At 38.8% G+C, this 21,433-nt stretch overlaps 1 protein-coding gene across 17 annotated transcripts in view; it reads left to right on the forward strand.

Annotated features, from left to right (window-relative positions):
• The window catches only part of PRKN (parkin RBR E3 ubiquitin protein ligase), a 1,297,158-nt gene that overhangs the window by 388,242 nt on the left and 887,483 nt on the right, over window positions 1-21,433 (forward strand). For all 17 annotated transcript variants that reach the window (XM_082475577.1, XM_082475586.1, XM_082475576.1 and 14 more), the window contains one exon: window positions 11,366-11,606. In XM_082475577.1, coding sequence (XP_082331703.1) covers window positions 11,366-11,606 — 241 coding nt within the window. The remainder of the gene's footprint in view (window positions 1-11,365; window positions 11,607-21,433) is intronic.

Raw genomic sequence — 21,433 nt, forward strand, 5'->3', positions numbered from 1 at the left:
CTTATGGCTGTTGGTGTTTGCCTTATGTATTGAGGTGCTCCTATGTTGGGTGCCTAAATGTTTACAATTGTTATATCTTTTTCTTGGATTGATTCCTTGATCATTATGTAGTGTCCTTCTTTGTCTCTTGTAACATTCTTTATTTTAAAGTCTATTTTGTCTGATATGAAAATTGCTGCTCCAGCTTTCTTTGGATTTCCATTTGTACAGAATATCTTTTTCCATCCCCTCACTTTCAGTCTGTATGTGTCCCTAGGTCTGAAGGGGGTCTCTTGTAGACAGCATATATATGGGTCTTGTTTTTGTATCCATTCAGCCAGTATACGTCTTCTGGTTATCATACTGGGATAAGACGTATAAACTCAATGATCCTGGGTAGACTGGTGTGCATGTCACCTAATCAAAATGAACCAAAGATGAGAAGGTTTGTGAAGGGGGTTGCTACCAGCAGTTCTCCTCACCTCTACCCCTTAACGATGTTAAAGTCTCCTCTAAATAAATGTTGAAAAAATAGTTAAGGGTTATTGGCTTTATGGAGTGCCAAATTAGGGTTCCTCCTGGGGCGCCCCATGTATATTTGACTCTACCTAAAAGCATTCTGCTCCCAGCCATAATGTATTCCAGCTTTTCTTCTTCCCAACTCAGGTCTCTCAACTCTGACTTTGCACATCCTGTTCCCTTTTGCCCAGAATGCCTTTCCCTCATTTTTGAGTTTTCTAGGGCTATTATAACAAAGGACCACAAACATGGTGACCTAAAACAACACACATTTGTTGCTCAGAGTTCTGGAGGTCAGAAGTCTGAAATCAAGGTGTTTACAGGGTGATGCTTCTTCTAAAGGCTCTAGGGAAGAGCATTTCCTGGCCTCTTCCAGTTCTGGTGGCTCTTAGCATCCCTCGGCTTGTAGCAGCATCACTCCAATCCCTGCCTCCATTTTCACTTAGAGTTGTCCTCTGTGTGACTCTGTGTCCTCTCTTCTTCTTATAAAGACACCAATTATTGGATTTAGAGTGGGCCTTAAGTCCAGGAGGATTTCCTCTTGAGATCCTTAAATAATTACATCTACGTAAACCCTATTTCCAAATAAGTTCACATTCTGAGGTTCTTGATAGATATGGATTTTAAGTAGATACTATACTTCCTTTAGTTGGAAGAAAACTAAAATGAAAGAGAGGTTAGTGCCTTCTTTTAAATCAAGGCACTTAGGCTGAGCCCAGTGTTCCTGAAGCCATGCCTTTGTCTTGACTGGCTAAGGCGGTGAGTCCAGATTCCCTCAGAAGCTCACTTATAATTGGACTCCCACCTTGCCTTTCCCCTCTCTCTACCAGGGTGGCGGAAGTACCTTGAGTAACATAGGTGCAAGTAAAACGTGTTATCTTTAAATCCACGACCTGACCTATCACATGTGGGTTTTCATTAGTTTCTGTTAGAGACAGACGCAAAATGCTGGCTGCAAACTTCAAGGCACTTTCTCTTAGCCCTCAGAGTTTTAATATCCACAATGGATTTTTGTAAATTTCTTCAATCGATTTATCCCGGGGGAAGACTGCATGGGCCTCTGAGGTTTTCTTCTCCTCTTATACCCTGAGAACGTTTATATTATGAAAATGTAAAACAAACAAACAAACAAAAAGAAAACAAACAAGAAACTCAGTCAACAATTGTAAAGGAAATTCATTATAGATAAGTTCTGTTATATAAATTTAGAAAAAAAATTTTTGTCAAAGGCAATATTTACCATTTATCTCAGAGTAAAGGCCCAGAGCTGAGAGTGCTTGGTCATGGCCCCAGCGCATACAGCTTTCTCAGTCACCTGCAGGTGACGGTGCAGCGCTTGCAGCGGCACACTGCTCCCCTGCAAGAGCTGTGGCCCTCAGGGATGTACTTCAGAGGGCCTTTTGGCCTTAACGCATTCTTTCCCCTGAAAAAATGATTACAAGAAAGAATTAGTTAGGACCAGCTGCTGAAACAGAAGGAAAGAATACCATTTATCCTTTCTTGTAGTCAGATGACAGAGTCTAGGAATTTGTCCCAAGTTGCTCAGACTTTCAATGCCATCATACCAGCCAGTGTCTGGAGGGCAACTCAAGCAGGCATCTACTTAGAGTACAGGTGTGGAAGAGGATAGCAGTTTCATGTTTTATTAATCCCACGCAAAAGAATTGTTGCATATGACATAAGATATCCAGATTGTGAAGCAGGAGCTGACATAAGTAACTATGTGTTGTATTTATATCTAAAATTTAAACCTGAGGCTGGAAACTTAAGGAATTTATAGCCAAGGTGTGAAACTGTTTATCTCTGTGTCAGTTGTTTAAAAATATAAACATGAATGCCTGTCAGTTCTCGTTTCTTCCTTGCTGTTGAAGAGCCTGACTGAATATTTCCATCCCTCTGTGAGTCACTCAAGCTCTGGCCAGGGCCCAAGGGACATGCAACACCCCAGATTTACTGAATGACCCAGGTGAGGAGGGTGGGGCTTGGCTGCATTGTCTTACATGGCAGTAGGGCATCTCCCTGACTTAGTGAGAAACGTTTAGTATCTGAGAGTAAGTGATCCCTGAATACGTTTCTCCCCTCAAGAGTCTACACTCATCTCTTTTCTTATAGCTCTGGGTTAGATGTGTGACTGGATAAGGAAATATCCATTGCTTCTTCTCCTAAGAGATTTTTTGTTTGTTTTTCATGACTTTTATTTATTTATTTTTTTCTGGGGATGGATCTAATTTAAAGTAGTCAGTAGTTCAAAATTACCACTCTGGCTTTCCACTGATTCCAGATAAACACTTTTTTTGTTGTCTAAGAGTTTGTTTTAAAGTCATGAAATAAAATAAACTTATTCTGTTCCAGTTGGCTACTGACTTATTGTAACCTTGAAGCAATGAATGTATTTCCTTCCCTGTGCTTAGTTAGTTAGTTCCCAGTTCTACAGTGACCAGCATTGGGCTGAAACCAAGCAAGGGGCACACCTGCTTCTTTTTGGTTCTGAATGAGGGGACAGGGCCACATGCTGTGTGTTCACCCAAGAGAAAGCATGGATTAGAATTATAGCATAGGAGAGATGGGTAAAAGGAAGGGGCAAGGTAGGGGGAGGGAGAGAGAGAGAGAGAGCCAAAGGGAAGGGGGGAGGAGTGGAGATCATCCAAAGACCGTCACATTCTTTTAGAAAGTGGAATTATAGGAGGGATGAAGAGAAGAAAACCAGAAGCAAACAGGGAGGCTGATTTTTCAGGCCTAGAAAGGAATAGGCTTTAAACAAGAATATAAAGGGGTTTTTATCCTTTAAAGGTTTTTTTTTTTTTACAGTTTGTTTGTTTGTTGTTTTTGGAAATGGCCCCAAAGCTACAAAATATCATTTTTGCACATTATTAGCAAAATCTCTTTGGCAGTACAGATGTTCTTGTTGAGTTGGGGAAAGGGAGAACACAGTGAGAGAGAGGTGGTATGTGAAATGACAGTTTGGGTGACAGTTTGTCTGCTTCATATTTTTTTCCCCAGGGTTGAATCATTTCAAGGTAAAATATCTTTAGGAGGAAGACATAATAGAGATTATTATTCAAGATTCCTGTTTTTTCCTGTATGCACAAGAAGGAGGGTCTGTTTGTTAACCCTGACACTCGCCCACAAGCAATACCATACATTGTATGTAATGATTTGTAAAAAATTAGTTTAATTATGTTAAAATTCCATATATATTTAAATTATTTATAACAATATATCATAACTTGTGATAAAGTAATGTTTAGAGGAACGACACTGTTGGGGGGGCATTTCTTGTAAAGTTTACAACATAAAACACAATTTTAACTTGGTTTTAGGCATAGGATTGATTCCCTGTTACCCTTTGTGTTTAGGGAAGGGCGGGCATGGATGGATGGAATCCCACACCTCACCTGCGCAATGGCGCTAACCTCGTCGCGCAGTAAATCACTTACCCCATAGCTAAGCAGAGCAGTCAGTTGATTCTTGCTTTGTCTCCTTCCCCTCCCCACTGAGCTCCCTCTGTACAGGTCCTAATGAGCAGTGCAATGGCCCCAGGCCTGCCATGGGAGGGACTTGAGGGTGACATGGCTCAGACCCACACTGGCTAATTAGTGTGGGGCTAATTGACCTTTCCCAGTAATTGTATTACTCAGCCTTTGGCAACCAGAGAGGGGGCCTTTCAGGATCTCTTTGTAGCATAATACCTTTGATCATAATAAAAACTAGCCATAAGAAATGTGAAATAAATTCAAAGCATAAATCACAAAGTATATGTCTCTTCAAAGTCTCTATTTTTTTTAAATGAAAGATCAAGTTGAAGGAACAGTTTTTATTCTCATCCAATTAATATAAACTGGCATTTAGTGTTTGTTCACCACTATGGAGGTGAACTAGAGCACAAGAGAAAGAAATCAGTGGGAATAGTTTCTTTTTGGTTATTCTGACTCTCACCGAACGCCCTTAGCTCATGTTGTCTTTAACCACATTATCTCATTGTTAGCAATAACCATACAAAACATTTCTGAACCATTACATTTAAAAATACCTTTAAATAGCTCCCTAAATAATTGCCACATTGTCTTTCTTTGACATAGAAAATATACTACAGTAAGTCCCCTACATACGAACAAGATCTGTCCCGAGAGTGTGTTCATAACTCCAATTTGTTCATTAAGTCCAACAAAGTTAGCCTAGATTACCCACTAACACAATCAGTTATATAGTACTGTACTGTAATAGGTTTATAATACTTTCACACAAAAATAACACATAAAGAAACAAACACAAAAAGTAAAGAAAACATTTTTAATCTAACAGTACATTACCTTGAAAAGTACAGTAGTACTGTATTAAAAACTCTGGTGAAATAAAAAAAACAACTCTGGTGGGCTTACACAAATATCTGTTTGTTAGATGTTCTTTTTAGAAGAAGCAAGTAATTAACATTCTGAATCTTTAACAACCAAAAAAAAAAAAAGAAGAAAATAAAAGAAAATTTAAGCTGTGTTAAAGTGTTTCTTTAAAATTATCTAAGAAAGAGCTCCTAATGTCAAAATCATTTTTAAAATTAAAATCTGATAACATCATTGACTATTAAATTAGGAAATCTTTTATCTGATAATTCTTGGCTGATCATATTATTGCTTTTCTGGGGGAAAAAATTTGTGCTATTAAAAATTCAAATGAAAATCCGAGATTTTCAGGCCTTAAAACATAAAGTTGGGACGCAATAGGAAGTAGGGCAACCTTCCAACTGTAATTATTTTAACCATGTTTTATGATAAACAAGAGTTTAACGGAGTTGGAGAGAATGAAAATGAATGAATAATATCGAAGAGATTGAAGGCAGCCCAGTCTAATTTAAAGACCATGGAAATTTGTATAGCAAGTATAGTGATGAATGTAGATTGATCAGTGTGCTTATAAAATAAACTGGTGACTTCCCAGGCAGTCCAGTGGTTAAGACTTTGCCTTCCAATGCAAGAGATATGGGTTTGATCCCTGGTTGGGGAGCTAAGATCTCACATGCCTCGCAGCCAAAAAACCAAAACATAAAAAGGAAGCAATATTGTAACAAATTCAATAAAGACTTTAAAAATGGTCCACATCAAAAAAAAAAAATCTTTAAAAACAAAATTAAAAAATCAACTCGTTGGAGGTTCTGTCTAACATGTATCCTTGTATGATGAACTCAGAAACGTGGGGAGTCCAAAGTGGGATATTTGAAAGAGCATTGGGCTGAGAGCCAGAAAACATGGGCCGTGGAGCAGGCTCTTTCATTTCCTAATTATGTGTCATATTTAGGCGACTCACTAAAGCCATCTGACACATTTCCTTACCTCTGCAATGGCTGCAGCAATTGGCATGTGCTTCACAGGATCGTGGAGTCGTTCAACAAACCCAGGGAGTGTGTACTATGACCACCGGGTCACTACAGTAGATACTGTAGATACAGCATTAGGAAGATTTAGTATCTTTTCTTGAAGATGGGATTGTCTGGTAACAGAGAAACACATAAATAGGCAGTGCAACCCCGTGTGACAAGTGCTGTCTTCTCGGGGTTTGGGATCTGCAGGGGAGCCGACTTAAAAACAGCTGAAGCTGGCACCAACCTTTGGGGGCTGCCAGCCTTGTTGCCAAGCCACCTCTACCCTCTTCTTACTTTGCATGGTTTGACTGATGCATCTATAACTGGCACTGATTCTTATTTCATTGTCTTGTTGTCCTGTTTGGTTTTGTTTTTTATCAGACCCACACAAACTTTCTTCCGTGGCCTCCAGGTTGCCCCGGTCCCAGTGGCTGTCTTCTCTAGTTTTTAACATATCTGGCTCTTCGAATCATTCCTTTGTACCTGAAGCAGATCCATTGCAGCTTCCAAACCCCACTCTTCACCATGGCCCCTATAGACTTGTCCTCCTCTGTCTGTCCCACCCACTACCTCACTGCCTCTCTGCAGCCACATAGTGGAGCTCGGGAGAGTCAGAGAAGGTTATCGGGAGTCCTTGGCCTGGGTTCCCATCCTTGTTTCATATTTAAGAGCTGGACTATGTTAAGCCTGTTATGAATTCCACTGTGGCTCACCTTTAACTTCTGTGAAGTGGAATAGAAATGAACAACAGAGACAAGTAATGTTTAAAGAGCTTAATTTGTTCCAGGCACAGTTCTCCTGGCTTTACATACAACTCACTTCTGGATTGTAAGAGCAGCTCCCTCAGATCACTATGGGGATATTACTTACTACAACTTACTACATCTGAAGACCTTGTAACACAATCTGGAGAATAGTACAAAGCTTAAGCATATTATGTATTTATTTTACTTTTATTATTAATGGAATTGTTATCGGCATAGCACGGCAAAGCATTTTGTTAATATGTGACATTATTAACTATTTTTGAAACTCATTATTAATCATTTTAGAGATTATCTGTGTAACCCTTCTTTAAGTGCTTGGACAACATTCCAATAACTTTTCAATCCTTGTTAATTTTTCTTGTTAGAGTAACATTACTTATTTTTACAATGTTTAAAAAGGTTAAGAATATCTTGAAAAGCATTATCAGGTTTTTCAAGTTTTGCTTATTTTCAGTGTTCTAATTATATTACCAGGCTGTCAGATATTTGAATTCTAACTACATGTCCTCAGAAGGACTCCTTTTTGGAAAAAGAAAACTACATCAATTTCTTGTATATCGTGGAATAATGGCCAGTTGGATGAGAGGTGGTCATTGGTTGGCTGACAACTCCTGTAGATGTTTTCTTAATCCTGGGGTATCTCCAAGTCTGAAGTCCTGGAGAGAGAGCCCATGGTACTGAGCTCTCAGACCCTGGTGGGACAACATCTCTGCTTGACGGCACAAGACCAAGCCCAGCTGGGTGAATACCCACTTGTTTTGTCCACACCAAATGACTTATGTCACTGCCTTACTTGTTGAATTAATGACTTGTTATAAGGAAAACACAAGCGTACTAAGTGTTTCCTCTTTGCCAAGCAATATTCTGGTTATTGAGGAAACAAAGATAAATAAGGCATTGTTTTTGCCCTGAAGAGGCTTAAAACAATGTTGGAAAACTCTGCTGTCTTCCCGTGAAAATCTCTACCTCCCAAAGCTGAGGGATCATTCATATACCAAGAGAACTAAATATTATTTTGGGCTTTGGAGTGGCTAGGCAACTAAACTTTATCTAATTTATTGCCCATGGGGCATGTTATTAATGTGGCTTTGAACTGAACTAGCATGGTGGTGCACTTGCACCATCTGGCAAAGCGACTGCTTCCGAAATCAACAACGTTTTCTACAAGTGAGTCAAAGAATTAAGCAGTTAATGGTCTCTGAACCATGGATGGAGTCTCAGGGAAATATGTTCTAGAAATATCAATATAACTACTGAAATCTGTTTGGGGTCTTCCTACTCCCCTTTGCAGCTCTACTCTGAGAATTAGGAAAATCTGGATTTGAAAGGAAAATCTCAGTTTTTTAATTTTTTCCATATTTGTCCAATTTTAGCAGCCCCTGAGAATTTGCTCAGGTTCTTCATGTGTTTCCTGGCATCTGAGCATATAGGATATTTTTTGTATCAACTTTTAGTTCACAGAAAGGCTGGAAAGTTACCAGAATAACTGTCACATCTGTAGATTCTGCTTATTCCACCTTCTTTATACATTTTCCAAATAAGATTGTGTGAGTGGAGCAGCCAAAAAGGATTCTGAGGTTTTATTCTGAGGTTTTATCTTTATACAAGATAAGGACCCACCCTCTTTAGGTTTCAAAACTTGTAAATGATGATAGTGATACTGACAATTATGTATTGAGTTGTGACTGGATTGGGTCTGCACTCTGTATATTTCCTTACATCTCAGAGCAATCATTAAAGTTGGTAATATTATTGCTGATGACATATGTAGAAACTGAAGCTTATGCAGGGAAAGTAATTTGCCAAAAATCACGCAGCTAATAAATTACATCTATTTGACTTTAAATTCCATGTTCTTTCTCTGCAGTCTTCTCGCTCCCTGAAGAACACTTTAGGTATTGTGTCTATGCGTCTATAGCTACTTATATTTGTTCATTCATTCATTCTTATTTCCTCTCAGTCATTTACCTTTTCAATTCATAGACGAATTTTCTACATCTGCTAGGTTCAAAGTGCTGTGTGAGGCTTTCGGGTAAATAAAAGTAGAAGTGTAACCCAGTCGCTGCTCTCAAGGAATTCTAAATTAAGTTGGAGGATCAGACACACACACACACACACACACACACACACACACACACACACAATGTCCAAGCTCTGATCACTGCAATAGAAGAGCATAGCAGGCAAAGATTACCGGGATTCAGATGAGAGAGAAAGACATTATTTTTATCTGGGAGGATCACATGAAGCATGTAAGTTATGACTGTGGAGAGAGGAATTTTACCTGACTGATTTTTTGAACCTTTTGAAAAGAACATAATATGTATGAAAATCTCAGGATATGTTAGGATGCTAATTCTCAATTGTTTCTCCTTGTTGCAAAGCACATGTCCTCACATGCCCACTTTTGAGTGTACTCAGATCTTGATGTTGGTTTGTTTGATATGACTTAGGCTAAAGGCTATGTACAGTTCCTAGAGAGCTGGCCGAGCACTGAGGTGATGATAAATGGTGGTAGAACGTCTATTAGTCCAATTGGAATGGAAAATAGTGTATTGTCAGCGATTACTGCTTAATGAACAACCACAAGATCTCAGTGCCATACATTAATAACCGTCTCTTTCCCATGCATCTTCAGGTCAGCTGGGGGTCTGCAGCCCGAGCCTGCATTTATTTGGAAGACTCTGCTCAAGCTATAGGTGGGGTTGCACTTGATCCTCTCCATGGCTTGGGCTCAGGTCTGTGCCATGTGTGCAGTTCTGGGGCCCAGGCTGAAGAGGTGGAAACTTCCAGGGATTCTTTTTTGATAGCCAGGGCAGTGGTGCAAATATACTCTAAAGCTGTGGTTCAATCACATCTGAAATGTCCTATTAGCCAAAGCTGATCACATGGCTTAGCCCAAAATCAAGGGCAGGATGAAGGGAGATGAGAGTGAATATTTTTTGAAGAATAATATAATCTACATATATAATGGAGAGGAAAAGAAGATAAAAATCGTAAGATAGTTGGTCTAGAAAGAAGAGTCTAAACACACTTGAAGAAGATAGTAAGATGTTAGACTATATTTAACCAGTAATAGTGAGACACTTTAGAAAGACTATGTAGAACACACCAGAGATTCTTCTACAAAGGTTTGTGGGGAAAGACAGGAGGTAAGGAAGTAATTACAAAGCTCTTGTAATGATGAAGGCCTAAAATGGGGAGGTGACAATTGGGATGTAAAGGAGCTGAAGAAGTGAAGGGAATTTCTGAGTCAGAGTTAGTTACTCTTGACACCTTGCTGGATGTAACAGTAGGGAGGAAGGTTCCAAGGTGGTGAAGCCCTCCTTAGAAAACATAGGAGAATAATTGGAGTTTTAGGTGGGAGGGGAAGCCTTGACACTTGGATAACATGGGTGATGGTCGTGCCTTGACAGAAATAGGGAATTCAGGTAGGAGGGGACAGAGATTGACACAGAGTGACCACTGCTGAGTAGGAGCAGTCCTGTGGAGAGCAGAAGCTGCGGGGACAGGCGGCAGGAAGAGAAAGTGTGTTGATGTGACCGAGACCCGAGACACGGGACCAGAAGAGATCAGAGTGGGATTTGGGACCGGAGGGCATGCTAGTGACCTTCCTGAGGGGGCGAGGCTGACACCAAGCAGTGGTGTGTGGGCAAGGAGTGCCGATGAGTGTCAGGCACCATTCTTAAAAGTTTGATAGTGATAACACAGCACTTGGGGAGTTATGATTGTTCCCAGTGTTGTTGTGTTCTGCGTGGGTGTTACTTAAACTTCCTAAGATGAGGGAGAATGGCAGTGGGGGGTGTTGTAGAGAGAGGAGGGGCCTCGCTCTGTGGGAGGAGGGACAGACAGATGAACGACTGTTTCTACCCAGTAGATATTCTGACACAGAGATTCAACTTAAGTTAGTATACTTTCTGTCCAAATAAATTACCTGATGTCTAACTTTCTTTTCTTTTTTTTATGCTTTTATTTTATTTTAATTTTTATTGGAGTATAGTTGCTTTACAATATTGTGTTAGTTTCTACTAATTCTACTAAATTTTAAAGTCTCCTGTTCGTACACATTAATATATAGATACAAAGCATTTTTGTAGACGTCCACTGATTTTAATTGTGAGATTGGATAAAACAGTGAATGATCCGAGATGGCACTGGTACCCTGTCCTCTTGCTTCACTGGCCTGGTGGCGTGATTGCTAGTGATGTCTGGGTATACGTGGAGCCTACTGTAAACAAGTGTTTTGTAAATTCTAGAGAAAATTGCCCTGTAGTTGGTACTAACCAACTCTCTGTTCTTTTTAAAACAGAAATGAGTGCTAGTATTTAAATTTGAAAATTATAAGGACATATTTCCAGGAAGTCAGTTTTAAAAGCATACTACTTTTCAGTATGGTTATGTATGCAGTGTGATACATGTTTCTTTCCCGCTAAATTTCATGTCCCTCTGAATATTACTTCAGTTTTCATCTGTTGTCGTGTTCCATTTATCGCCACATTTCAGTTTCTGGCCCCAGTTCAACATTAACACACACATGTGTAGGTGTTGGCCCCTGCTGCAGGGTGAGTGTGCCTATCCTGATCAATCAATCACACGTGTCACTTTTCTTTAAGTTCCATGACTGCATGCAGACATTGGACATAAACCAATGTCTTTTACACAGTCTAGAACTGATGACAAATTCAGCTCCTCCTGGTGTTTTAATGTCTGCTCTTTCTTGTTGTGTTTTTGTTTCACTCTCCCACAGAGCTGTGACCTGGATCAGCAGAGCATCGTTCACATTGTGCTGAGACCCCAGAGAAAAGTCCCAGAAAGGAGCACAGCTGGAGGGGACAGCACACAGAGCACCGCGGGGGCCTCTGAGAGGGAGCCTGAGAGCCTAACTCGTGTGGACCTCAGCAGCTCCGTCCTCCCAGCCGACTCAGTGGGTCTGGCTATTATTCTGAAGGATGACAACGAGAATGGTGGCCCACCAGCTGAAAGGCCAGGTAATTGACTGGCTATGGCTAGTAAAGCATTTTGTGTGGTAAAATCTCCACAAAGAATGGCCTCACTCTGTGTGTATTTAGTTCATGACAAGTTCTAAATCACCAGAAGGAGACACGACTAGAAGGAGAGTACGTGGATGTAAAATTTGAGGTGACACATTTAATAAGTACAACGAAACAGAGCTATCATATTAAGAATGAACATAAGGGACAGGGAAGGTGTCAGGACCATGGTGATAGTATCTTGGGTTTACTTTTGGAGGAACTAGGGGTGGTGGGGACATGTGGTACATTGTGCTAGGCTCAAAATATGTGATTAAGGTACCTATATATCCCTCTCAACTTTTGCCTTTGTTTTCTTCTATTTCTTATTTTCTTAAAATACATTTTGGTTGATTATGTTTCTGATGATATAGAGAAATTTTAAAAAAGGAGAAAGAGAACTTCAGAGGTAATTTTAGTCATTTGCATGTTCTAAGAACAAATTACAACATCAATAATATCCTTTGTGTGAAAGAATTCTTCCTTCTTTATGCTACAGCCCATTTCAAGAGTTTGTTTTGGCATGAATGACAATCGCTTTATTATTTTGACAATATTAGTATGTTTCCCTTAGTCTTTTATTCTCCAGCCTAAATAGTCAAAGGTACAACAGGATTATTTTTGACTGTGTGTGACAGAAAACACAAAATAATAACAATGACTTGGCAAGGTAGAAGTTTATTTCTCTCCCACGTGCAATAGGTGAAGACGTAAGCAGCCCTGGACTGGTATGGCTTTCACAGTGTCAGAGACTTCTGGAACCAGCAAGATGGAGGCCTCTTGCTAAAATTACTAAATAAAATTTAATTAATATTTTTAAAATCATAGATGAGATTGAAAAAAAAAAGAAAAAGGAAATTTTCCAGGGTTAAGTGAAGAAGTAGAAACAACACAGCTGTCTTTAAATAAAGGAATGAATAAACCAAGAATTTAAGTGCATGGTGCTCTGGTGGCCCTGAGGTGGTTGTGGAAGGAATGAAGGCTTCATGTCCTTTACATGGACTGGGCACCTAGGGGACTGAAAAACTAACTGAGAAATGGGGAAAATGAGATAAACCTAAACCTCTCAATACCTATGTTTTCCACAAGGAGGAATTAATATAAATATCAAACCCAAGCTTTGGCACACCTGATGTTTCAAGCAGAATGTACGTAAAAGCATTCCAGAGAACGCTCGGGGGTCATGGCCTCCAGAGCTGAACAAGCCCTACTGAAGGGGTCCTCATGATACCCATTGTAAATCAAACAAAGGGATATTCTACCCTGAGTGGAGGAGAGCATACACCATAAACTAGGAAATTGGTTTCCCCCAAAACATGAGAAGATAAAATGAAAATTTGAAACAGAATACAAAACAAAAATGTTTTATGTTAATTAGGACATAAAATAAAAAATTGAAATCAAAACACAAAACAGACATAATAGAAAAAGATAGCTATTGAATAGAACATAAATTTAACTATTAGAATGAAAAAACATCCTCAACAGATTGGTTAAAAGAGCAACTTGTCAATGCCAAAGAGACAATTAATGAATTGGAAGATATATATGAGGGAATCGCCCATAATGTGACACAGGTTAAAATGTAAAAAAGTGGTTTTAAAGACTAGGAGTTTGGACTTAGATGGCCTAACTTATATCTGATAGGAAATCTTTAGAGCAGGGGTCCCCAACCCGTGGGCCGCGGACCCGTACCGGTCGTGGCCTGTTAGGAGCCCGGGCCGCACAGCAGGAGGTGAGCGGTGGGCAAGCGAGCGAAGCTTCATCTGCCACTCCCCGTCGCTCCCCATCGCTCGCGTTACCACCTGAACCACCCCCCACTCCCTGTCCGTGGAAAAATTGTCTTCCACGAAACCGGTCCCTGGTGCCAAAAAGGGTGGGGACTGTTGGTTTAGAGCAAAATTAAATCCTTATGTGCATTATCTGAACATTAATAATAATATAAGCAGAATAATTATTATTTATAGGTATTCACATATTTTAATGTTTCCTAATGTTTGTGATTCTACTATCTTGTCACTGGTATTTATCTGAAGATTTAAAAAGTAGAATCTTATTATTTTATTTTATTATAAAATTGCCTTCAGTCTTCTTGAGAGTTTTATGATTAATAAATTTGGAATTATTGGCACCTTCCATTGTTTCTCTTGCTAGATCATAATACTTCTACTGAAGAAAATATTCTCTTTCTACAGTGATTGAGATACCGGTACACTCTCAGAAAATTCTGCTAAATGTTTAATATTCTACTTAGATTTTAAGTGAAATATGTAATTGTTTCAACCCAAACAATAGATTAAAGAAACTCTCATAAATTTACATAGTACAGTAGCACTGTTGCAAGAGCTTGCAGGCTACTGTATGCTTGGTTATTGGACTGTTTAACCTTAACTTTCCACACAGACCTCACGTAGTCTGACCTCTAATCACCCTGTTTCTCATTTACCCACTGACCAGTGGTGGCCTGTTAGCTGCATGTATTTTGCTGGCTGGGGACTGGCCTTGTCAACACTTGCTGGCATGCCAGGTGACCAGCATCCTATTGTGCTTCTCCTTCCATCACCACAGATCAGGAGTGAGCTCTCCTGTTACCTTTCCTGTGCTGAAGGGGTGGTGTAAGTTATGTTGCATCTGGAAAGAATCAGGCAAAAAAATATGGGTTGTTCCAGGTCAACTTTAGGACTTTATTCTGCATTGAACTGAAATTCTGAACTGCAAGGAGTCATCCCTTAATCTTCTGAAGTGGAAAGAATCATCTCCTTTTCAGAACTTTCATACCTCTTATTATTTTCTAGTTTGTACTCTAGTTCCTTCTGTATATACTTTATCTCTTTGAGGACAGGATATTTGTTCAATTTACTGTAGTTTCCCACAAAATCTCTAAGAAAAACGGTGATCAATGTTTCCTAAATTATGTAAAACTGTAAATGTAATAAGCCATTCATCAGAATTTTCTGTGTATTTAACTTTTAGAACTAATGATTTGTTCAGCAGTATACAGAGAAAAATGAAACTTCACCTCTTAAAATATCTTGTTAATTTTACTGCTTGAATGAATGGAATACCTTGAATGGGATTATTTGAAATGACTGTGGGCAAACGACGTGCTTATACAATTTTTTTTTTTTAATAAAAATGACAGTTTAGAGTTCCTAGAGCAGTGACTCACAAACTCTAGTGGGAATGTTTGTTCAATGCTTATTCCAGGGCCAGAAAGTCTGATTCCATTAGCTGAGGACAGAGATTCAGAAATCCTGGTGCTGAGCACACTCCAAGAAATGCTGCCCTATAGCAAATATTTTCCCACCTTTCAACTGTGAGTCCTACCTAGAGTCTTCAACCAGGTGGGAGGAAGGCTGGGAAAGACAGGTGGACAAACCAAGTCAATCCATAGTAGCAAGAGCAGGCTCATAATTACCAGTTTTATACACGAAGCATCTACAGTGCATTTCATTTGGGGAAAAAAAAGAAAAAAGGTCCCTGGTTGAAAAATGTTTGAAAACTTCTGCCTTTAAGAAAGAAATTTAAGAGGAATAAACCCAATTTTCTGCATGTTTCCAGGGTATTTGAATTAGACAAGGAAGAATTTAGGTGCTCGCCAAACGTGAGAGGGCTCTAAAAGGTGGAGAGCTGGGCTGTAGCCACAAAAGTAGATGCAACAAATAAGAACTGCAACTTGAGAGCATGTCTTTCAGGTATTTATAGGTGCAAAAGATAATTGGTCAATGTAAGAGGCATTGTCATGATCTACATTAATAGTCAGTTTATACTATTTGTATTTAGAAGCTAGGACATGTTAGATTATGATTTTTAAGAGGAAGTCAAAGAACTGAAATGAGTCATTTAAGAATTCCTTAAAGCAGTGGTTCTCAAGGTTCAATACTCATTGGTGTCACCTGAGGGCTGGGTCCAGCTCAGTCTTCCTGGAGTGGTGACTGATAATCTGCATTTCTAACAAGTTCCCAGGTCTTGCTGAAAGTATGGTTCCAGGAGCCAAGCTTTGAGTAACACTGTCCTACACAGTAAGAATTTGTATTGTTTTAAAATATTGTTATTGTATATTATTTTATAAACATTTGAATAAGAACATCGAGTAAGCTATTCCTGGACTCCAAGGAACCCATGCATGAACTAAGTTCACATATTATGTTTGTGTTTCCTTAAAGAAACACCATTCATCCCCTCCTGATAATCAGATGAAAGAAGCTATTGAATCTAGGAAAAAATAGGAATATTCTCCAATATTTGTCATGCAGTTAGCTAACTACTTAAATAAATAATTAGAGAATCCCTACTCTGTGCCAGGCACAATTCTAGGTGCTGGAATGTAGCAGGAAATAGTAACAGCAAAATTACCAACCCAATTGGATCTCATTCTAGTTGGGAAGAAGATAATAAACAAACAAACAAACAAAAAGCCAAATAGCTAGTAAGTATATGTTCTCTGGTGAAAAAATTAGCATAGTGAAGGGAATACAGAGTGTTGGAAACGGTGCTCCTTTGTATAAGGTGGTCAGAGGCCTCTCTCATGAAGTGACAATTGAGGAGAGCATCTCAGGGAGCATCGATTCAGGAATCTCAGGTAGAGGGGACAGCGAGTGTATGGACCCAAGGCAGGACCATGATGGGAAAGCAAGGAGGACAGCATGGCTGGGGCAGAGGAAGTGAAACAGTAGGAGACAGGAAGTCAGAAAGGAAGACAGTAATACATGATCACAGTTGAAAGTGAAGACAGTCTAATCAGAAAGTTTTACTCCTGTCAGCTAATGTTGAAGCTGAAATTCTGAGGATGACATGCTGCAGGGCTGAAAGGAATGGTAATTAGTATTCCTCTCCTTCTTCCTCTCCCTCTCCTTCAACAGAATCCACACCAACCTCCTCATAATCCTTCTCCAGGGCAGCCATGTCCTCACAGGCCTCAGAAAACTGTAGGCTGTGTAGGGTCTTGTAGGCCCTAGATTTTACCCTGGTGAGAAGGGAGCCACTGGAGGAGTTTTGAGAGATGGAGTGACATGATGTGACTTAGGGAATGTTCACCTTGGCTGCTTGTAAATAAACTTCAGGATGCCAAGGTAGAAGCAACAGGATCAGTGTTTCAAATCATCAAAATACCGTAAGACCCATGGCATCAGGAACTGGTGGTAATGATAGTCAACATCTATGAATGCTTATCCTGAACCTGGCACTGTCCTAAGCCCTGCTTCCATGAAATGTCTTGTTTAATTCTTCAGAAACCCCATCAGGTAGAATATATTAATATCCTCCTAATAGATGGAAAGTAGTATCAGATCATTTGAGGAACGAATCCAAAGAAAGACTCTATTAAGGACTGTCTTACTCCAAACCTTGTGTTCAACATATCCACTAGTCTGTATTCATTTAAATATACATATCAGAAGGAATGAATGAGTTTTTGCTTTTCTTCTAGATATTTTGGTTATAAAGGTTGAAGAATCATGTTAATTGTTAATTTTAGCCAAGTAGTCAAATTTTAAAACTCAACTTTTATATCACAAGGTGTACTATTTTTTCATAATTTTTGGGTCTTTAAAAAGAAAACTTTCATTAATTTTATCCAGTTCTTTCTAAGTCTCATTGCCCCAGTTTACTAACAAAGCATTTCATTAGTTTTGTTTTGTTTTTATTTATTTATTTATTTATTTATGGCTGTGTTGGGTCTTCGTTTCTGTGCGAGGGCTTTCTCTAGTTGCGGCAAGCGGGGGCCACTCTTCATCGCGGTGCACAGGCCTCTCACTATCACGGCCTCTCTTGTTGCGGAGCACAGGCTCCAGACGCGCAGGCTCAGTAATTGTGGCTCACGGGCCCAGCTGCTCCGCGGCACGTGGGATCTTCCCAGACCAGGGCTCGAACCCGTGTCCCCTGCATTGGCAGGCAGATTCTCAACCACTGCGCCACCAGAGAAGCCCGCATTTCATTAGTTTTGAAGAACATTTTCCTTTACAATAATTATACATCTTTTTACTAAATGAAAGAGACTACTTTCGATGAAGCATTACATGCTGGAATGAATTTTTGTTTGTTTGTTTTGGCTGCCCCACGCCGCATGTGGGATCTTAGTTCCTGACCAGAGATCAAACCCGTGTCCCCTGCAGTGGAAGCTTGGAGTTTAACCACTGGACCACCAGGGAAGTCCCTGGAATGAATTATTGAAATAGAACTTGAAAACGTAAAATAGAAAAAATTAAAAATAGACAAATGTTTAAAAAAATTAAGAATAAATTACCTCTGCCACTCCTTGTCAACATTATACTGAAAGTCCTAGCTAATGCAATAAGTCAATAAAAGGAAACAAAAGGTATACAGATTGGGAGGAATCATAAAACTGACTTTGTTCATAGATGATGTGATTGTCAATGCAGAAAATCTAAAGGATTTGACAAAAAAAAGCTTTTGGATCTAATAAGTGATTATATCAAGATTGCAGGATACAAGGTTAATATAAAAGAGTCAGTTGCTATCCTGTATACCAACAATGAAAAAATGTAATTAGAAATTAAAAACACAGTACCATTTACATTAGCACCCCCTAAAATGAAATACTTAGATATAAACCTAACAAAATATGTACAGGATCTGTATGAGGAAAATCACACAACTTTGCTGAAAGAAATCAACGAACTAAGTAAGTGGAGTGACCTTCCATGTTCATGGATAAGAAGACTCAATATTGTCAACACGTCAGCTTCCCAGCTTGACATACACAATTACAGTCAAAATCTTAGCAAGTTATTCTGTGGATATCAGCAAACTTATTCTGAAGTTTAAATGGAGAGGCAAAAGACCCAGTATAGCCAACACAGTATTGAAGGAGAAGAAAAAAGTCAGAAGCTTGATGGTCTCTGAAGTTAGGAGTTCCTATAAAACTACAACAATTAAGAGAGTGTAGTAGTGGTGAAAGAATACACAAATAGTTCTACAGAACAGAGAGCCCAGAAACAGACCCACATAAACATGGTCAGCTGATCTTTGACAAGGGGAAAAGGCAATATGATGGAGAACAAATAGTCTTTTCAACAAATGTGCTCGAAGAACTGGACATCCACATGCAAAAAAAAAAAAAAAAATACACAAAGATTTTACACTTGTCACACAAAAAAAAATGACTCAAAATGGATCAGAGACCTGAATGTAAGACATGAAACTAAAACACCTGGAAGATAACATAGGAGAAAATTTAGATGATCTTGAATGTGGTAATGACTTTTTTGATACAACACCAAAGGCATGATCCATGAAATAAATAAATGATAAGCTGGACTTCATTAAACTTAAAATTGTCTGCTCTGTGAAAGACAATGGCAAGAGAATGAAAAGACGAGCCACAGATGGGGAGAAAATATTTGCAAAAAAGACATATTTAATAAAGGACTGTTATTCAAAATATACAAAATCTCTTAAAACTCAACAATAATAAAATGAACAACCTGTAAAAAATTGGCAAAAGACCTGAGTAGACACCTCACCAAAGAAGATATACAGATGACAAATAACCATATGAAAAGATGATCAATATCATGTCATTAGGGAATTGCAAATTAAAAAAACAATGAGATACTATTACACACCTATTAGAATGACTAAAATCCAAAACACTGACAGCACCAAACACTGGCTGGAATATGGAGCAACACCAACTCTCATTCCTGCTGGTGGGGATGTAAAATGGTACAACCACTTGGGAAGACGGTTTGACAGTTTCTCACTAAACTAAACACACCACACAATCCAGTGGTTGTGCTCCTTGGTGTCTACTCCAATGAGTTGAAAACATATGTCCACACAATAATCTGCACACAGATGTTTATAGCAGCTTTATTCATAATTGCCAAAATTTGGTAGCAATCAAGATGTTCTTAAATAGGTAAATAGATAAACTGTGATATATCCAGACAATATTACTTAGTGCTAAAAAGAAATAAGCTATCAAGCCATGAAAAGACATGGAGGAACCTTAAATGCATATTACTAAGTGAAATCAAGTTGAGAAGCCTAATACTGTATGATTCCAACTATATGACGTTCTGGAAAAGAGAAAACTATGGAGACAGTAAAAACATCAGAACTTGCCAGGGGTGTGTGTGGGGAAGGATGAATAGTCAGAGTACAGAGGATTTTTAGGACAGAGTAACTATTCTGTATGATAAAATGGTAGATACCATGTCATTATAAAACCCATAGAATATAAAATACTAAGAGTGAACCCTAAAGCAAATGGTGGACTTTGAGTCATAATGATGTGTCAATGTAGGTTAATTAGTTGTAACAAGTGCACTACTCCGGTGAGGGATGTTGATAGTGGGGCAAGCTGGCATGTGTTGGGGAAGGGGGTATATGGAAACTCTCTGTACTTTTTGATCAGTTTTGCTGTGAACCTAAAATTGCTCTAAGAGATAAAGTCTATTAAAAATAAATTAAATTGCTTTTAAGACTTGAGCCCTGGATACATACTGTAGATACATCATGATTACTAGAGAGTATGTTCTTATCAGCAATTTTTTTGCCAGTGGTTGAATGTATTACAAGACGAAAGTTATTCTGGGATTATGAATGAGTTAGCACCTGCCAAATACAAATCAGTAATGGAAGCCTCCTAATGGAATAAAGTGATGAACTTCAGACTTAATTCTCATTTTATCCAAAAATCAAATCTCAAGTACTTGAAAATGTGTATTATATATACTAATGACTTTAAGCCAGAGGGTGTGAAATTCTTGGTGCATTGGACAGCTTTAAACCTTCCCTGAAACAACAAAATTTTGGCAGTCATACTAGAGCAACTTAAAGTTGCTATCACATCAAATTATTAAAAATACATTATGATTCTGCAAGTACTTGATTTTTTCTCCACAAAGAAAATTTTACTATTATATACTCTTTCAATATTATAAGTGAAAACACAGAAAATGATGTTTCAGTGTAGTGGGAGTTTTGCCAACCTGACATATTTTTGGGTGGGTTTTTGAGGTAAGGAAAATAGTCCTATATTTCTTTCCAAGAAGTATGAACACCATTGCAAAAGCAGAATGAGTTGCTCTTTCCTCTTTATTGTACTTTATATATACAGTTGGCCCTCCGTATCCCCAGGTTCCACATCCATGGATTCAACCAACTGGAGATGAAAAATATTTAGAAATAAAAAATTCCAGAAAGTTCCAAAAAGCAAAACTTGAATATGCCAATCACCTGGCAACTATTTACATAACATTTACATTGTATTTACAACTATTTACATAGCATTTGCATTGTATTAGTTATTATAAGTAATTTGGATATGATTTAAAGTACACAGAGGATAAGTGTAGGTTATATGCAAATACTACACTGTTTTATATAAGGGACTTGAGCATCCACGGGTTTTGGTGTCTGAAGGGGTTCCTGGAACAAATGCCTCATGGATACCGAGGGATGACTTAGTTCAGTGTAATTAATTACTTGTCACATTTTTGCTTTCCACTTTGAAGGTACGCTTGTCAGATTCAAGTAAGTCTCATACACTTTGTACCTTCATTGCCTGGAATATGGATGGTACTGGATATACTGTCATACTGCCAAAAAGTTTTATTCAACATATAAGGTGACTCTTACAGCTCTTCAATTCTTGCTCATCGCATATGGCAAGGGAAAATGGTGAATAACTGCATGTGGGTAGAATGGTGTGATGTGCCATGGGGTATCCAGAGTGCAAGTAACAGTTCTAAGCCTGAGGAAATCAAAACGCGTTAAGGGGGAGGTTAGAGATCATCAAGCACTCCACACACAACAGT

This window comes from Balaenoptera physalus (genome assembly GCF_965194825.1).
Source record: "Balaenoptera physalus genome assembly, chromosome: 9".
Classification (NCBI taxonomy): Eukaryota; Metazoa; Chordata; class Mammalia; order Artiodactyla; family Balaenopteridae; genus Balaenoptera; species Balaenoptera physalus.